The following is an 18,291-nucleotide window of genomic DNA, read 5'->3' on the forward strand; positions in this document are numbered from 1 at the left end:
TCTTGCTTTGCTCTGAGACTGAGGGGGAGCGGACGGGAGGGACGGCAGGGCAGCGGCGGGTGCGACGAGACCAGCGGCTGTGGTCAGCGACATCTGCGGCTGGGAGGCCACCCTCTGCTGTACGGCCACACAGAAGGGGGCAGGGTGGGGTGGGGGCTCGATCAGGAGCCGGCCGTCTGTGGGCCTTGGAGTGCGTCTGGGGGCCACCCGGGGGGGTGCAGGAGCAGGGGGTTTGTCCCTCGAAGAGTGGGCGTGGCAGCCCCATGACCGTCTCCCCAGGAAGTTCTGCCAGGGCTAAGTGGGACCGCTGCAGGCAGACCAGTTACTAAGCATCTGGTGTGCTGCTCTGCTGGGGGGGTGGGGGGGCAGGTTTTTATCTGTTGGTTTTAAAAAGCCTCTTAAAAAAGCAGTGGGACGAGATGCCTGCACTGCACTGGAGGGCTGACAGCTTCATTGAACAAGGATGCAGGTCTGGTGGCATCCACACTGTAGGTCCCAAAAGAATTCAACCCCTGTGAGCCTTTTTTGGCAAGAGAAGCAGAAGCCAGCTGGGTTTGGCATCTGGCAGGTACCTTGGCGCTCAGCTGAGGCCTGCCCAGGCCAACACTGCAAGTTCCTTGGGTAAGCGCAGCCCTTCTGTGCAGGCAAGGACAGCGGGCCTCTTCGGGCCTGCTCTTGCTCCCGTCCCTTGCACTACAAGCCATCTAATTCCTCAGCGGCAAAAGAACTGCAGTGCCAGTCGAGGGAGAGCTTTAAGCTTTTTAATCCAGTTGCAAAGGCAGAAGTTCCAGGGCCCGTGGGGCTCAGTAGCCTGGTGGGGGGCAGAGGCTGATCCAGCATCACCCTGAGATGTGGCTGCAGGGGCAACGCAGTTTCTCCCCCAGGACCGCCTCTCTGCTTTGATCGCCAGAAGGACCCCCTTGGACGCCTTCTTCCGTGTCCGCCATCCCTCGAGCAAAGCCAGTGCGTGGCCCTTCCAAGGGCCCCAAAGGGTCCGCGCCTGGCCCAACCACCACCTCCCTGCAAATCCCTTAAATGCAGAAGACTGGGTGTCGGGGATGGACAAGCAGCCCTTCTCCATTAATTCAAGTAAGGAGGAAAGAAAGAGAGGCAACAAACTACTTAAATGGCAACACCATTTCTTGCTGGTAGAGTTCATTTTAAGTTAAACGTAATGAGTTGCCCCTTATTAAAGTTTCTGAACTAATTAAAAAATAATCAGACAGACTGTGTTACGGAAAGACTACGGGACTTTCTTGAAAGTCCAGTTTTAAAATCCGTGGGCCACGCTCTGGTTTCTATAAAAGAGGACAGAGTTTGTGGGCACAACTGCCACCCTGCACTCGCCCAGCTGGGCACTTGGGCATCTTCCAGGGCCTTCAGCTCATGCCTGCAGGAACTCGTAGATTTGTTCTTGCTCTTCACTGTATTTCAAGAAACCAACATAAACCAGGAATTGCAACAAGGAGCTTGTTAGCTTCATGGAGGTGATCTGGATCCTGGGCAGGGCGGGAGGGGGAAACGAGAGGATATGATTGGCGGGTAGAGAACATCAGTAACGGGTCACTTGCAGTTTTGGGAGGGAAGGGGGAGGTTAAAAGGCAGGAGACCCCCCACCCCCCATTTTGGCACATGCCTCCCTACTTTACCCTTACCTGAGAGTAAGCTCAAACACAAAGCCATCCCAAACAGCACGGATCCAGCGGATGAGGAAGAAGTTAGCCAGGGCCCCGGACTTCTGGCTGACCGTGTGGCTCCAGCATTTCACCGCACTGTGAAGACAGACAGCTGCCCTTCGTGCTCTTGGCACTAAGAGGATGCGCCAGGGCACACCGGCAGCATGGAGGCCCTCGCCCCTGAACTTGCTGGCTTCCTGCCTCCCAACAAATGGGTTGGCCTGTGCCCAAAGAGAGACAGGCAGACGGAAGGCCCAGGCGGGCCAGCTTCATCCTCTCGCCTCCTTTTTCTGGCCACTTTGCCCATAACTGCTGAAAGCTGAAGCACCTTCTTTCCATTTCGAGATAGCAGCAATTTAAACTAAAGTCCCAAGCTCACCCAACACGCACAACTTGCCAGGATCCCTCTTGCAACCCTCAGCACCCCCTACCCCCAGGGTTTCATACAGCCCTTTGCTTCCCCAGATTGCACTCTGCTGCAGAGTTGTGATGGCTGGCGCTAAATGCAACCCAAACGTCCTCTTAGGGCAAATGCCAGTCAGTGCCCACTTCTGATGCCTCCCCCCCCCAAACCAAATAGCCCAGAGGCTGCTTTCCCTCATCCTGGTTAAGCCCTAGGCCCAGCAACTGCAGAATGAGGAAAGGGCATTTTGCGTTTTTGCAGCTTTAGAGCACTGGGCAGACCCAGCCCATTCAGCCACCACCGGGTTTAAGATTTGGTGCGAACCCATTAAAAAGGTCAGTCTACAGGCAAGGTTGCAGGAATGCAGGCCACCTCTTTGCAAAAGGTTTTCCTGCACCTGCCTGGCCCAGGCCAGCTTCACGGGTTGGTCAGTTAAGCAAAGGGCCCAGTCAGGAAACGCCCTGGTGCTTTTCGCCATAGGGGAGACCGAGTCCAGGTCTGAAAGCACACAGACTCCAGACCATTCATTTCTCTCCAGCCCCGAGGAACCCAAGCGCGGGAAAGAGATGAACGCCTCGAGTGTCAGCTTTCATGGCTGCTATTGATCGATGAAACGCCTTCTGGGTCATTCTATTTAAGACCATGAACGTCTTCCAGAAGTCACTTCACCGAGAGAGGAACCGTTGAGACGGCATCTGCTAACAGCGAGCTTCCTCTCAAGTGTTGCAAAGCTTTGGAACTCGGCAACTTTAAGATGTGTGGACTTCAACTCCCAGAATTCCCATGCTGGCTGGGGAATTCTGGGTGTTGAAGTCCACACATCTTAAAGTTGAGAAACCCTGCTTTAGAAGGAAGCAGGGAGCGGGCGACTTCTTGTTTTCCTGAAGCAGGACTTGCACCCCCAGACCTCTCCAGTCTGCAGAGCAATGCAGAGTATGAGTGGCTCGCTGGCTACAGCGCGGGAAGCCACGGCACCCCCCGCCCTCTGTCCAGGCGCTTCTGGCTCACACCTCTTGGCCATGATGTAGTAGCGGTCCACAGGGGCCCCCAGTGCCACATTGATGCCCCGCACGGTGTTGATGTTCCGGAAGACGAGCAGCATGGACCGGGGCATGTCCCTGAGCACTTGCATGATGTGGTCAAAGCGGTTCTTGGCCATGTCTCGCATGTAGGCGGTCTCCTCCTGGGTCAGCACGTTGGCCAGGGCCAGCTGGGCCATGTTGATGGGCCGTTGCAGCAGGATCTCGCAGAACAGGAAGTAGTCCTGGTCTGGGGAGGAAAGCGGCACTCAGGCGGAGGGACCCGTGCACCAGCCCAAAAACGGGCTGAAGGGCAGTCGAAAATTGGCCACAAGCAGAACAGCAAATTGAGAAGTGCAGACCTTTGTGTCCGTTCCCTTCGGTTGCGCCTGCCATCTGCAGGAGGCATCCTGGGAAAGAGCGCCTCCCCCTTGGGAATGAGATTTCTGTGGAGGGCAGGGAAGAGGCTGGACCTCTTTGAGGAGGCATAACCAGGAAACGCAGGCTGATCTTAGCTGTAACGTGGCTTCCCTTCTGGAGTGTGCTGTGTGGATCCAGCCAACTGCAGTTAATAAACCACAGCAAGTCCCAGCTTGAGATCTGCCACACCCTCCTCACCTTTCACGCCCAGCTGGTTGGAGTACAGCTGCATGGAGGTGTCGTCACGCAGGATGATGGCACGCCAGAGCTTACACAAAGCTTCTCGTTCCCTGGAGAGCGCAAGAGTCATCAGCAGGGGGGGAGGGAGGGAGGGAGAGGATGCAGCTGCAGACCCTCGCGGGTCCAGAAGGCAGCTACAGGTAATCCTCGAGTTACGACGGCAATTGGGACCAGAATTTCTGCCATTAAGTGATGCAGTTGTAAAGTGTGATGTGACATGACTGTATCGCTTAGCAATGGCAATCCCTACAGTCCCCATTGCCATTGTTAAGTGAGAATCATGGGTCATCAAGCAAGCACTCCTGCATGGGTGGCAGGGGAAGCATGGCACAAGCGTGAGGCTCGGAAGCTGCACACAGGTGTGCTAGTGGCTGGGGAGACGCAGCGCAAGTGCAGCGGGGCTTAGGGTGGCTGCTGCCAGGGAGGGAGGGTGAGGGACAGTGTATGAGGGTGCTCAAGTGGCGGGGGAGATGCGGTGCGAGCACAGCGGGGCTCCGGGAAGGGTGCGTGAGGATGTGCAGGTGGCCCATGAGGACTGGTTGTAACCACCACTCGTTAAGCACCGTTGTAACTTCGAATGGTTGCTGAACAAGTGGTTGTTAATTGAGGACTGCCTGTACTCCGAAAGGGACGCTCCCACTTCCCACCACCCTGTCCTTACTTCTCATGAAGGATCTCATACAGGCCGTGATCCAGGAGAATCAGCTGAGCTTTGCCATCTGGACCCTTCTGCACCAACACTGAAAGGCAGGAAAGGGGAATGAGTGTGGGAGGAGGCACACTGGAGTCCTGCCTGGGTATGAAGAGCCTCCCCCACCTCCAGGAAGCGCCCCTTAAAACCTGCCCTCCTTTGGGCCTGGCTCCCCATCCAGCGTGGCTCGTGGGTCTGGCTCCGTGAAAAGCAGAGCAAGCCGCGTCTGCGCAGGGTCTTGCACAGAAGCCGCTGCAGCCGGCTGCTCCTTCACCGCTCCCCTTTCTGCTGCTCTGCCCACAACCGTCCGTTCCCTTTCTCTTTCCACACACCCCCTTTGCTCCCCCAGAGTGACCACCCAGGAATCTCAGAGCCTGCCTGAGCAGCGAGCTGGGCCAGTTCACACAAACAGATCAACAAGGCAGTCCCCGGGTTCACCCACCAAACCCATTGACTCCTTGTTGGCTGAGCCTGCTCCCCCTGGACCAGCCACGACCGCACACGCGGGGCCTCCCGATGAGGCTTTGGTGCTTCCCCTCCTCCTGCCCCTTTGTGGTTCTGGGCTGCGTCTCCTACCGTTCCCTGGGTGAGGGTCTGCATGGATGAATCCGGTGAGGAAGATCTGCTCGGCAAACGTCTGGATTAGCTTCTCTGCTGCCTGGAGGGAAAGAGAAAGCGGGTCTCTGAACAGGGCAAAAGGACAGGCTGTGGCTGGAGAAGCCTTAGAGGAGCAGGAGTTATCTTGGAGGGGGCAGGAAAAGACCGTGGCGCAGGAGGGGAGCCCCGGGGTAGCCTGCGGAAGGGCCCGACGTCACCGCAGGAAACTAGGGAGAGCCAGGGTCGCCACTCAGGGGAGAAGCCGCCGTGGTCACGCTCAGCAGCTTCTCCCACCACTTGCTGTCAGCTGGAGGAAAACCCAGGGAAGAGCCGGTGCTTGGAGCAAGCGCACCCGCCCCAGATGCGGAAGGCTGCAGGGATGGCAAAACAAAACCCGTCGGGCCCAGGAGCGACAGAGCCGCTTCGGCCAGCCACAGCCCAGAATCCTGCAGTAACTGCCTGGACGGTTTTCGGCAGCCCGATTTCTGCTCGTGCTGCTGCACTCCCTGCCTGGAAGGTGAGCGACCATGAACGCCTCTGGATGGAACAGAAAGGATGGAAGCTGCACGGCCCCGCGGGACCCCTCCGAGCGGAGAGGGCGGCAGAAGGGGCCTCCGGCATCCCCTGCCCCTCCCCCCCAGATCCCCGCAGACACTCACATCCTTGGGGCTTAAGCCCTGCCTGAGGAGCCCCTCCAGGTCGTTGATTTTGCAGGCTTCGTAGAAATCCGCAGTCAGGACCCGCTAATGCAGGGAGAAAGGAGCAAGCAGGTTAGAAGAGGCTGCTCGGGGGCCCCCTTAGTCCATTCGTTTCTGTACCGCAGTCAGGGAGTGGGTCATCCGCATGGATGAATAGGGCAAACGAGCATGAAGCAGCCCCACAGCCTCTGGGCTGCATGACACACACAGCTTAGGGGGCACCTGCAGGCCCACCTGCTGAACAGCACTGACCCTCCACCGCACCGTCCTGGGTAGACATGCAGAAGATTCAGGAAGAGACTGAAACCGGGGCCTCCCCAGGGACCCAGACAGCACCTTAATCCCTTAATCCTTTTGTAGGAAACCACACTTGGCTGTTCAAAAGGACCCTTCAAGGTTAAAATCACTGACATTTGCAACATTGAGCTAATGAGCTTAAGGATTTTAGTGACAAGTTTAACCATTCAATAATGCAATTTCATTCCAGGCAGGGTTTGTTGTTAGTCATAAGCTGTCATGCATGACTCCCTTGGAGGAGCGGCAATACAGAAAAACAGTAAATACACATATAAATACATACATGTTGTTGTTCAGTCGTTAAGTCATGTCCGACTCTTCATGACCCCATGAACCATATCGCGCCATACATACATACAGTTGCAAGAAAAAGTATGTGAACCTTTTGGAATTTCCTGGTGTTCTGCAGATGATCTGACCATCATCTAAGTCAAGAGTATTGACAAATATAATGTGCCTAAAATAATAACACAAAAACAATTCTGATCCTTCATGTCTTTATTGAGAACAACCATAAAAACCTCATAGTACTAGTGGAAAAAGTATGTGAACCCTTGAGTTGGCCTCAGAAAAGCTAACTCGAGTCAGGTGTTAGCATACCTGCCTGGAGTCTTGTTAAGAAAATGAGTTTGGAGGTGTGGACTAGAGCCACACTGACTGATAAAAACCACTCAAACGTTTTGAGTTTGATGGCTGGTGTGGGTCTTCCGGGCTGTGTGACGTGTTCTGGAAGTTTTGTTTCCTAACGTTTCGCCAGCACCTGTGACCGGCATCTTCAGAGTGCAGGAGCACAGGCAGGAGCGGTTCTCTCTGTCCCCGGGGTGTGCTCAGCTCAACCACCAGGACATGTGAACAGTTCACACAATGAACTTGCTAATCACCCCCAGCAGCCCCTCGTTAACATTCAATAGAAGAAAAAACCCTGCCTAATCCCCAGGAAAATACACACAGATGCTGACACCAAAACAAGCAGCCACTCAGTAACTCAACCCCCCCCCACACACCCCCAATCCTCCCCTTCCCCCCCCTTCAGATCTCTATAAATACCCACAGAAGGGTCACCTCACCCTGGGCACAGAGAGAACTGCTCCTGTCTGTGCTCCTGCACTCTGAAGATGCCGGTCACAGGTGCTGGCGAAACGTTAGGAAACAAAACTTCCAGAACTCGGCCACACAGCCCGGAAGACCCACACCAGCCATCGTATGCCGGCCGTGAAAGCCTTCGACAATACGTTTTGAGTTTGCTCCGCACAAGAAGAATACGCTTATGTGAGCCATGCCTCGGCAAAACGAGCTTTCAGAGGATTTACGATCAAGAATGGTTGATTTACATAAAGCTGGAAAGGGTTACAAAGTGATTTCAAAGACCTTAGAAATTCACCAGTCTACAGTTAGGCAAACGATCTACAAATGGAGACACTTTGGGACTGTGGCTACTCTACCAAGAAGTGGGCACCCAGTTAAAATGACCCCAAGAGCACAACGAAGACTCATCAATGAGGTAAAGAAACAACCCCGAGTGACAGCCAAAGATTTGAAGGCATCATTGGACCTGGCTAACATCTGTGTTCATGAGTCTACAGTACGTAAAACATTGAACAAGCAGGGTGTCTATGGCAGGACACCACGAAGGAAGCCGCTGCTTACTACAAAGAACATTGCTGCATGCCTGAAGTTTGCGAAAGAGCACACTGACACTCCACAGCGGTACTGGCAAAATGTTTTGTGGACTGATGAAACAAAGATTGAACTATTTGGAAAGAACACGCAGTACTACATCTGGTGTAAAAAGGGCACTGCATATCATCGTGAAAACATCATCCCAACTGTAAAGTATGGTGGAGGAAACATCATGATTTGGGCCTGCTTTGCTGCATCAGGGCCTGGCCAGCTTGCAGTCATTGAGGGGAAGACGAATTCCCAAGTGTATCAAAAAAATTCTTTAGGATAATGTGAGAATGTCTGTACGTCAGCTGAAACTCTGTAGAAGTTGGGTGATGCAACAGGACAATGACCCAAAACACTGGAACAAGTCCACAACAGAATGGCTTCAGAAAAACAAAATCCGCCCTTTGGAGTGGCCAAGTCAGAGCCCAGACCTCAACCCAACAGAGATGCTATGGAATGACTTTAAGAGAGCTGTGCACATGACACGTCCAAAGAATATGACAGAGCTAAAGCAGTTCCGCCAGGAAGAGTGGGCTGAAATCCCTCCTGAGCGATGTGCAGGTCTGATCCACAGCTACAGGAAGTGCCTGGCTGAGGTTATTGCTGCCAAGGGGGGGTCAACCAGTTATTGATTCCAAGGGTTCACTTACTTTTTCCACTAGCATTTTGAATGTTGAATGAGTGTGTTCAATAAAGACATGAAGGATCAGAATTGTTTTTGTGTTATTATTTTAGGCACATTATAATTGTCAGTACTCTTGACTTAGATGATGGTCAGATCACATTTTATGACAAATTAATGCAGAACACCATGAAATTCCAAAAGGTTCACATACTTTTTCTTGCAACTGTAAATGGTTCTCCAGATTTTCCCTCCCAGGGGCTGAAACGGGAAGTTCTCACTCGACCAGTATGGAATTTTCCTATAGTACCCAGACAGAACCATTTGCCAACAAGAAGGTCCTTGGGAACGGATACGTTGGATAATCAATCTGCTGGCTTCCAAGAACAATGGATTCTATTCAAATTGGAATCAGTGGAGCATCCGATGGGCAGGGGTTGATATGGCTTGCACTTCGCTTAATGTGGGCTCTGGCCCTCTCTAGCCCTGGAGCATAAGTCAGTAAAAGCTAACTCCAAGATTGACAGGAGCCCATCAAGAGAAGGGGAGCCAAAGCCCGTAGGGTTAATTTCAACTTCAGCCAACATTGAAAAGAGCGATCCAGAACCTTGGTGTGAAAGTTCTCATGCTGTCAGAAAAACCACCACCTCACATCAGATCTGGCTGTTACCAAAGCAAGAGACGCATTGTTCCTCTTGACCGATCTCCAACCAGGCCTCCCACCGTTCCTGCTTCTGCACAGCGGAGGTGGGAGGAGACGCAAACACTGAACCCTGAGTGCGCCATATACAGGGCTTGCTTTCCATGCAAGCCAGTCCCTGGTTTATTTATTTGAATTTATCAGCCGCCTAACTCTGATGGAATTCTTCTGTTGTGCCTTCTCTGCTCTTCTACAAGAAAAACCTGTTCCCAGATTCTTGCGTGCCTGTTCACTACCTCGAGCCAACCTGCCAGGAAGATGCCTCTCATGTCAGGAGCCCAACCTCAAGTTGCAAAACAGTGCTGATTACAGAGCTGAACTTGAAAGGCTGCCTCAGGGACTTGGACTGGATTAGGGATAATACAGAGAGTGCCTCAAGTTCAGCTCCATGAAAACTGGGCTAGAATTTTTGCCCCGAGAAGCTTTAAAGACACTGGAATAACCTCTAGAGAAAAAGAGTCCCAGAATTACTGCCACACTGAGCTGAGCTATGAAGTTGGCAGAGGGTTGCTCAGAGGCCTCTCTTCCTGGGCTCACACAATGGGCCCAAGACATGTTTCACATAAATAAGGGGGTCCACCTGAAGCAATGTGCCCACCCAGGCACACAGCCCTACTTAGCAAGTCTTTGTAGGACCCAGAATTGTGGCAAACAGCCCCCGCAATTTTGGCTTTCTGCTAAATGACCTCCATCTCAGATGGAAGGGCTTCACTGGACAACGGCCTGCAGAACTCACCCCTCAGGGCTGTTTCTCACCAACCTTCAATAAGCAGAACTTCTACTTGTTTTGTCTACAAACTTAGATGCATGGAGAACCTGACTAGGACATGACCAGTTAATCAGGACATGAATTATCATAATTATATTAATTACTGAGTTAAATAGTAACAGTGTCAAAACACACTCGTTTTACTCCTCTCAGTGTTGGCACAGGGGCCACTGACGCGGCCCCTTCTTCTGAGAGAGGGGGTGAAGGCCTTGGAGCTGAATCAAGGGCAGCTTTAAAATCAATTAACGTCACACAAAAGGATCCTCTGAGAATACTGGTGTGTAGCTCAATTAGATGCTGAAGGGTTATGCAACGGTCTGTCGCTGATCTCCTCTTCTCAAAATCTGGCTTGTTCTCTAGGGACTAACCTTTCCCCCTCGACCGTTCCAGGTGAAGTCCTTTGCTGATGGTGGTTCAGAGACGAATCAGGTGGTGGCTGGTTGGATCTACCCTATTTCTTTTCTTAAACATTGGCATGATAATGGCTAGTCTCCTGCTCGGTTGTTATAGGGGGACTGAGAAGTCAGAATCAGTCACCACCGTTCTGGATTTGACTAAAGAGTAACTCAGGGAGCCTAAAATCCGGACCCAGCATCGTGTCCATTTCTGGTTGGGATCTGAGGTCCTCCGTTGCTCCAGGAGATGCAGCAGCTCATCAGGCAAGGCTTGGAAAAGCTCTCAGCCATCACAAGCAGCCTGAAGCCCCAGGGCAAAAGTTAAGGGGATGTTTCCAGGTGGGTAAGAGAGAAGGACCTACAAACGTTTGGGTTCCCCAAAACACCGGGAATCTGGCAGCCTCACTCCATAACCCAAAGCTGGTACTCTGAAAGGACGCTGGCCGGATTCACACGTCACGCTAAACCAGAGGCGGCCACGTTTCGAAGGTGGATGCTACAAGTGGCCCAGCGGGTGGAGCTGCAAGGTCCCCATCCCTACGTTAAGCCATTGTGTGGTTTCTCTGGTTTTGGTGCGACACCAGCTACTGACAACAACGTCTTGTGGTTTAGTGCAATGTGTGTAACCGGCACCAGGGCCTGGCTCAGTACGTGGATCCAACCACGATACCCGTGCCTTGGCTAGGCGGCCTTCTGGGGAGGAGCAAAGAGGACAAGCCACCCTCTAAAAGAAATACGACCCCTTTCGGCAGGAAACAGCTGCGTGCTCCGTGCTTCGCCCCACACCCTCCTCGGAGGGAGTGCCAGACACACCTTGCTGCTCTTCTCCCGGTAGACGTGCGGGATCACCACGAAGTGGAAGTGGCTCAGGTCCTGGGCGCAACGCTCCCCGTTGCGGGCTTCCACCTCAAAGTCCAGCTCCTGGGCCAGCGTCCCCTTCAGATCCTGGAGGAAGGAGATGGGGAGGAGGAGAAGTGGGGTGCAGAGGCAGCCTTGGCCAAGCAGCGCCGGGAGACTGGGGTGCCAAGCACACCGGGCACCGCCCAGAGACCCAAGAGCATGGTGCGGAGGCAGCATTGCTGCTCCTAGTGCCTTCGGCAAACCAGCAGGAGCCCATCAGGCTTCCGGCAACAAAACCTTGGGTTTGCACGTGGGGGGAGTGAGGACCAGGGTTGCTCTGCCACCAAGATGCCACCCCTGTACCCCTCCCCCTGGGCCCAACCTTTCCCAGGGGAGGGGTACAAGGGCATGCCAAGGGTGGGCCTTCAGGATCCCCTTTGCTCCTCTTAAAGCAGCGAGGACCCGGCTCGTACGTCCAGGGGCTGCTTGGAAACTTCCAGACGCATTTGAGGGAGCAAGAAAGGGTGTTGAAAGGTGGGGGGATCCTCTTAAAGGTCCACCCTGGCCTGGCCTTGTCCCTCAACCCTCAGACCCTCCTTTTTACCAGCCAGGTTCTGTAGCTGAGGCTGGAGACAAAAGGTTCCTGGCTCAGCCCTGAGGCATCCCCCCCAAGTGACTGGAGGGGCTCAGAAGCACAAGCCAGTAAATCAATCCAGGGTGCTGCAGGGGGCGAGGAGGTGGCCAGGCGCAGCTCTCTCAGGCCAGCAGCAAGAGGTGCCGGGGCGGGGGCTCCTCCGGGAGAATCCGGGCCAGCATTCCCAACGCGATACCTTCAAGATCCAGCTGAAGCCAAAAGTGGGGTGCATCTGCTCCACGATCCACAGCAAAAACTCCAGGGTGCGGATGTCGCCGTCAAACCGGTCCCTCAAGTCGATGTACTGCACCTGCGAGGGGAGCAGGAGACGGTGATTCCCTGGGAATCGGGGCGGTCCTGGAGGAGAGCCGCAGCTCAAGATCCCTGCCTGCCTGCCTTCCCCGACCGGGTGCCCTACCCCAGAGGGGACCAGGCTAGGGGAGGGTGACCCCTCGAACTGCTCCCCCCCAACTCCCATAGGCCAGCAGCAAGGGGTGCCGGGAAGCGTCGTTCAGCAATTCCACCCCTCTGGTCCTTCAGCTGCCCCCAGACGCACCTTCACGGCCACCGGGGTGCCATCGTGGAGACGAGCCCGGTGCACCTGGGCCAAACTGGCGGCAGCGATGGGCTGGTAGTCAAACTCCAGAAACAGCTGGTTCGCCTTGGCATTGAAGTCCTCCAGGAAGAGGTCGTCCACCTACAGCCACAGGAGGGCCACAGGAGACGGGGCGTCAGCAAGCGCCTCGGACGGAGGAGGTGAGTTTGGAAACTAACCGTCCCTCCGGATCAGGAAGGTGAAAGAGAAAGGAGGCAGAGTCACTTAAGCGAGGTTTCCTAAGAAGGTTCTCAAGGTCTGCTGAAACGGAGACGGACCCTGGAATGAGCAGTCACAAAGCTAAAACTTCAATTCGTACTGTCCTTTAGGTACAAGAAGAATACAGGCTACCCGTATAGCCAACTGAAGAATATGCCTGATAAATAAGACAACATGGAAAGACTGAATTAAAGCAAGACCAAATCTGCCCCAAGTTAACTGAAGGAGAACATTTTGCAATAAACGGCAGAAAGGAAAGGAGAAGGACAAGCCACGAGGGGCGTTGTGTAAACTGGGAAGTTTTCCTGCTATTAGAACGGAAGCTGTCGATGTGGCCGCCAGGAGAAGAGCGGAAGGACGTCACTTTCCGACTGAAGCTCAGAGCCCCCCGCTTTGGGGCCGGCAACTGGTGACCCAAGAAAGAGGGGAAGACCGAGTGCCGGTGGCCCCGGGTCCCAAAGCGCAGCCGGTTCTGAATTCGGCAGACGTGGCACTGAAACTCGGCGATCTCTCCGCCTGCCCGGCTTGGCGTCCACGGCCACGGCCCACAACACCCCCACCCCGCCCTGCTCACCTCCGTGTAGCCCCGCCGGAGCGCCTGGTCCTCTAAGATGCGCAGCGTGTCGATGTACTCCTGGGGGAGGAGGTGGTTGAGAGCACACAGGCCTTGGCCCAGCTTGATGTAGAGGCCCCCGTTCTGGGTGGCCCCGAAGACGATGCTCTCGGCGGAGCGCTGGTGACACCGCGACACGGCCGCTGCATACTCCGGGCTGTTCTGACGACAGGGAAGGAGGGCGAGGGGCAGGTGGTCAGGCCTGCCCGGCAGACCTCGCCACAGGCGGCAGCACACGGACAGCTCGGCCGGCTGCCCCTCCCATCAGCCCCCCGCCCCCAAGAAGCGGGGGGGGGGAGCCAGGCTACCCCGGGACATTTCGGATGAGGATTCCCAGCCTGCTGCCGCCCCCACCCCCGGATTCTGACGGTCACAAGCGAGCAGGGAGGCGGCTCGGCTGGCTCGGGAGCAACTTCTCCTCTTCCACGTGAAGCAAAAGGTGTGCTGCTCGTGCTTCCTCTGCACTAAGCAAACACATACGCACGCGTGCACGCACACACACACCTATCATGCAACCCCCTCTTGGGGTAAGCAACAGCACTGCCTCCCAGCAGCAACACGACTGCAAACACCCCACAGGAAACACACTGTGCAAAAAGAGGGAAATTCTGCCCCCTCCAAGGGGGGGGAAGTCCCACCACACCTCATGGACAGGGAGGCGACACAGCGTAACCTCCCTCTCTCTCTACCCCGCACCTCTCTTAAGGGACGGTGGGCCGCGGCACCGCTCTGATACACGCTACACGAGAGCAGGAAAGGAGTCAGAAACCGCAAGGAAGACAACCGCCCAGACATCTGGCTGCCCCGCTGCTGCTATTCGCAATTCCTCTGCACTTCGCTCACCTTGCGAGCTTCTACCACACCCACGCCCAGCTCAGGGCGCTGCTTTCTGCTCTTTAAACATCTCGCTTCCCTCTCTTCCAGGACCTCATCAGCTCCACCTGACCACCCTTGGTCTCCTCCTCCTCCTCCTCCTCTTGTTCACTCTTCCTTCACGTATTGGTTTTCCAATGCGTTTCCCTCCCTCGTTCTCTCCGCAAGGCCAAGCCACTTCAACGGACTGCTTTCGTACCCTTTTTGTCTTCGGCTTTCCTTTCTCCTTGCCCATTCACTGCTGGCCTCTCTTCCTTTACCCATTATGCTCCTTAGGCAGCCCATTCAACCTGCCTGTGCGTTTCTCCTGACATACTGAACGTTCACTTCCGTACAACACCCGGGGAAAAGCACGCTCTTACGCATAGAGGCTTCTGCTTATTTCAACGTACGTTCATTCTTCCCAACAGACCACATCCTATTCACCATCTTTCTAACAACATCTGCACATCTTAAAATTTCTTCTTCATTTCCCCATATTCAGCAATCTATTTGCTTCACTTCGGAGCCATGTATGTCTAACCTGCAGTCACTCCTTTCATTTTCCATGTCAGACACAACCATCTTGGTCTTTGATAAGTTAATGATGGAATTCTCACCCTTTGCTGCCTCATACAATTTTTCTAACCTTTTCTTAGCCAAAGAAACGGCACAAGTATGAAGATCTTTCTATTCTCCCAGGCTTTTAAATATGCTGTACTTCGTGTTGTTTCAGTCTTTGAATTACTGGTTTCAAAGCAACTGTACCTCGTCCAGGCCTCTCAACGTGACGTGGTTTGTCCACCAGTAATCCAAGGAGATCTGGACTCCCAGCCGCAGGGACCTTTGGGAAAGGATAAGCCAGGCTGAGGGCCGTCCCTTCACTCCCACTGCTCGCTGCCACCCCAGGCCAAACCTGGGGCAGTCTGGGGAGGATCCAGGAAGCGGCTCCTTCTGCATAATGGGATCCCTGTTCCAGGGCTGGCCCCAGAGTGTTTGAAGGTCCCTAAGGAGGCACCTGAGACCCTCGTGAGCTCAGTCAGGCCCAGAGAGTTTGTGGCTTCCTTAGTTCGGGGGTGTCCTTCATGGGCCAAACTCCTGATGGACCCACAGAGCCAGCCACATCTTGCCATGATGGCTGAGCTGGCCTTCATAAGGAGGGACTCTCCTTTCTCCAGGCCACCCCCCAGGGAAAGGGCCAAGGGTGCCTTCCAGTAGCCACCTGACAAAGCGCAGCACGCCACCAGCCAGTAACCGCATCTTCCGCTGTTCCTGCTTCTCGGCCAAGCCATAGTAGATGCCCGTCACTAAAGGGAGCCCCACTGCTGTTCCCAGAAAGGTCCTCTTCAGCAGCCCCCTCTGTCCAGTAGAGCTATAGGGTGGGAGACACAGACAACCATGAACCAAGCAGAGCAGGGACCATCTCTTCCTTGCAACCCCAAGGACCCAGATCCATCCCGGAGGCTCCTGACGCCGGTGGGACATCTGTAGGAACGAGAAAGCCCTTGTGCCCCAAGTCAGCCTGGGTCGAGCACCAGCTACCTGGCTGACCGAGCCTCAGTGCACGACCGGCAGGGCGGAGAGACCAGCCAGGGGCTCCTCTTGCGCTGAAGCAGGTGCAGGTGGAAGCGGCAAACTTGGAGCTGCAGAAAAGAGAGACTGAGTGAAAACTCAACCCACAGGCCACTTCCAGGAAGTCCAAGTGGCCACCACTGTGGAGGAGAGTGGAAGCATTCAGGCCCGTGATTCGGGGCACTGCGGGCCATCCTCCCCTTTATGGCAGTTGAGGAAGGGGTCAGAGCAGGGAAGGGGAAGGGTCAGGGTTGCCTAGGTGCCAGGCAGGGGCTCTGGCATCGAGTCTCCAAGAAAGGAAATGGCTCCAGCTTTGTGAAGCCCCTTCCCCAGCCAAGGGAACCCTGGAGGTGCTGGACTGCTCTCCAAGCACCTCCAGCCCAACCTGGTTGAGGAAGGCAAACAAAGGGAGGAGGCTCAGCATTGCCCCTGCCGTGCCCACACCCGAAGCCCTGGGAGGAGGGAGGGCAGTCTAGAGAGAGGCTGTGGGATCCAGCGGGACTCGGCGCCAGGGAGAGGAGGAGAACATCGCGCCCAGCTTGCATCCGGCCCCAGGAGATGCCGGTCCCCCCACAGAGAGAGCCTGCAGTGCACCAAGCAGGAGGGCCTTGACCTGCCGTTCCAGCACGGAGGAGGCTGCCAAGGCCTTGGTGTGGGCGGTGGGAGGGCATTATCTCGGAGGACATCTGCAGCACAGCTCAAGGGAGCAGACGGGTCAAGGAGGGATGGAAAGACCGCAGGAGCCCGCTCGCAGCAAATTTCCCTCCATCTGGGCAAAAAGCGGGAGGCGCAGAGCGAGGCGAGGCTCTCCAGGACCTGCTGCTCTTGGGAAGACGGCCGAAGGGCGCCTCAGCCGGGCGTCCAGGGCTGGACAAAGGCACCTCCATTCTCCTCCTCTGCCAGGCCGGCAGAGAGAGGGGGAGAGAGGCTCGCCCACCCTCGGGAGCACGTTGGGGGCCTGTCGGTTCTCCCAACCCCCAAACCAATGCGACGGTGGCTTCTGGGAATGACAGGCCAGAGACCCAGGGCCTTCGGCAGACGGGGAGCAGCCCAGGGGCGCCCCTCCCAAGCGCCCTCTGAGCCGCACCAGAAGAGCCCCCCACGCCCCCTGCCAGGGAGGGCCCACCCATTGGGGCTGTAGGCAAGCCTGAAGAGGCTCAGGCGCCCCAGACTTGCGGACGAGGGGCCCAGAGGCTCCCCAGACGTGGAAACAGGGAAAGTCTTCCGCAGGCAGAAGGCCGCAGCTGCCGGCTCATCAGGCGGTTCCTCAATCCGAGCGCAGCGGCGCGCCCCGCTGGCACGCCCGTCTACGAGCACCGGAGGCGGGGCGGGGCGGGGGGCACCTGGCGGAGGGGGCGTCCGGATGGGCCCGTGCTCCGGCGGCTCCCCGACCCGAACAGCCGCCAGCCCGGCTCAGGGCGGCCGCCCGCCCGCGGAGAAGGCGGCCCGTCGCAGCCCAGATGCCGTTCCGCCCGCCCGCAGGCGAGGGCCCCACGCCCGCCGGCCACCTGCAGGGCGCCGCGAGCCCGGACGGCGGGGTGCGCGCTTTGGGGGCCGGAGCACCCCGACCCCAACCCCACGGACGGCAGAGCCTGCGCGGGGCGGGGCGGGGCGGGCCGAGGCACCGCGCGGAGAGGCGCCAGCGCGGGATGAGGCCGCGCACGAGCACAGCCGCCCGCCCCGGGGCCGGGCGCCGCGCGGAGGGAGCGCGAGGGCGGGCGGGCCCGGCCCGAGCCCAGCGACCCCCGGGGCCCCTCCCGCCCCCGGCCGAGCCCGGAGCCCCGGAGGGCGGCGGCGGCGGCGCTGCGGATCCTCTCCCCGGCGTTGCCGAGAACCCCGGGGGCCCGGGGCGGGCGCCCAGAGACGGGCCTCCTGCTCGGGGGCTCAGCGGGCCGGGCCGCTCCCCCCGGGCCCACAGCCGCGAGAGGAGCCTCCCCGCCGCTCCCGGGAGCCCGGCTGCCCGGGCCAGGGGCACGCCCGCGGCCGCCTCCCTCGGGGCCCCTCTCCTGGGCACGGGGCCCTCGCCGGGTCTCCGCGCCGGAGAGACGCGGCGCCCACGGCCGGGAGAGGATGCCCGCGGCTGCCCGAGCGACAGCTCCGGGGCCGCGGACGGGCCAGCGCCGGGGCCGCGGGGGCCCGGGGCGGCGGGGCGAGGCGGGCGCGCGCGGACCGGGGACTCACCGTCCGCCGCAGCTCCATCGCGGCCGCCGCCGCGCCGCTCCTCGCCGCCGAGCCTGCAGCCCGAGGCCCCGCCCCCCGCTGCGATTGGCCCGCCGCGGTCGCCTCGCGCCCCCCCGCGGGGAGGAGCCTCGCGGCGGCCAGCCCCAGCCCCGCCCCCGCCGGAGACGTCGCCGACTGCCCCCGCGCTCGCAGCCCCCCCGCGGCCCGGGAGGTTCGTCGGCGGGGGGAGGAGCGCCGGCCCGACCCCGCCCCTCCGCCGCTGCCGGGCGTTCGAGAGGCCGGCGGGGCTTTGGCGGCGCCGGCCCGGTCCCTTCCGCGGTCCCCCGCCTGGGGAGGCTCTGGGGCTCGGAGGGAGGGCGCAGAGAGCAGAGCCCGGGAAAGGAGCGTCGGGGGGTCTCCGCAGGGTCCGCTCCGTCCGGGGCTCCGTCTGCGGGCGCCCGGGAGGCTCCAGTCCCCCTCGAGGAAGAGCCGCGGGGGCTCCCGGCGCCCCGAGCCCTCTCCGCCGAGCAGGCGCGGCCGGCAGCGGCGAGCAGAGCCGCTCGGTCGCCCGTCGGGGTCTCCGCTCAGGGCCCCGGGGGCGCTCCGGGGGC

General features: G+C 57.7%; 1 protein-coding gene across 4 annotated transcripts; it reads right to left on the minus strand.

The window, feature by feature from the left end:
• Positions 1-747: 747 nt before the first annotated feature.
• ADCK5 (aarF domain containing kinase 5) lies at positions 748-17,852 on the minus strand. Of its 4 annotated transcripts, none has more exons than XM_088148836.1 (15): positions 17,702-17,852; positions 15,488-15,591; positions 15,171-15,320; positions 14,717-14,792; positions 13,058-13,258; positions 12,226-12,366; positions 11,866-11,979; positions 11,009-11,140; positions 5,706-5,789; positions 5,026-5,107; positions 4,420-4,498; positions 3,717-3,808; positions 3,090-3,348; positions 1,656-1,772; positions 748-1,499 (listed from the first exon to the last, which is right to left on the minus strand). In XM_088148836.1, exons 1-15 carry the CDS (start codon positions 17,717-17,719, stop codon positions 1,385-1,387), a joined length of 1,764 nt encoding a protein of 587 aa, XP_088004962.1. In that variant the 5' UTR covers positions 17,720-17,852; the 3' UTR covers positions 748-1,384. The 4 variants fall into 4 exon arrangements, with proteins under 4 accessions (XP_088004962.1, XP_088004963.1, XP_015746701.1 ...); XM_088148837.1 differs by having other exon boundaries at positions 15,491-15,591; positions 17,702-17,851; XM_015891215.3 differs by lacking the exon at positions 17,702-17,852 and having other exon boundaries at positions 15,491-15,853.
• Between the last annotated feature and the right edge of the window lie 439 nt (positions 17,853-18,291).

Source organism: Python bivittatus, unplaced genomic scaffold, assembly GCF_059951505.1.
Source record: "Python bivittatus isolate LINGU-HERP-01145 unplaced genomic scaffold, Pbiv_v1 ctg000590_np1212, whole genome shotgun sequence".
NCBI classification, from domain to species: Eukaryota; Metazoa; Chordata; class Lepidosauria; order Squamata; family Pythonidae; genus Python; species Python bivittatus.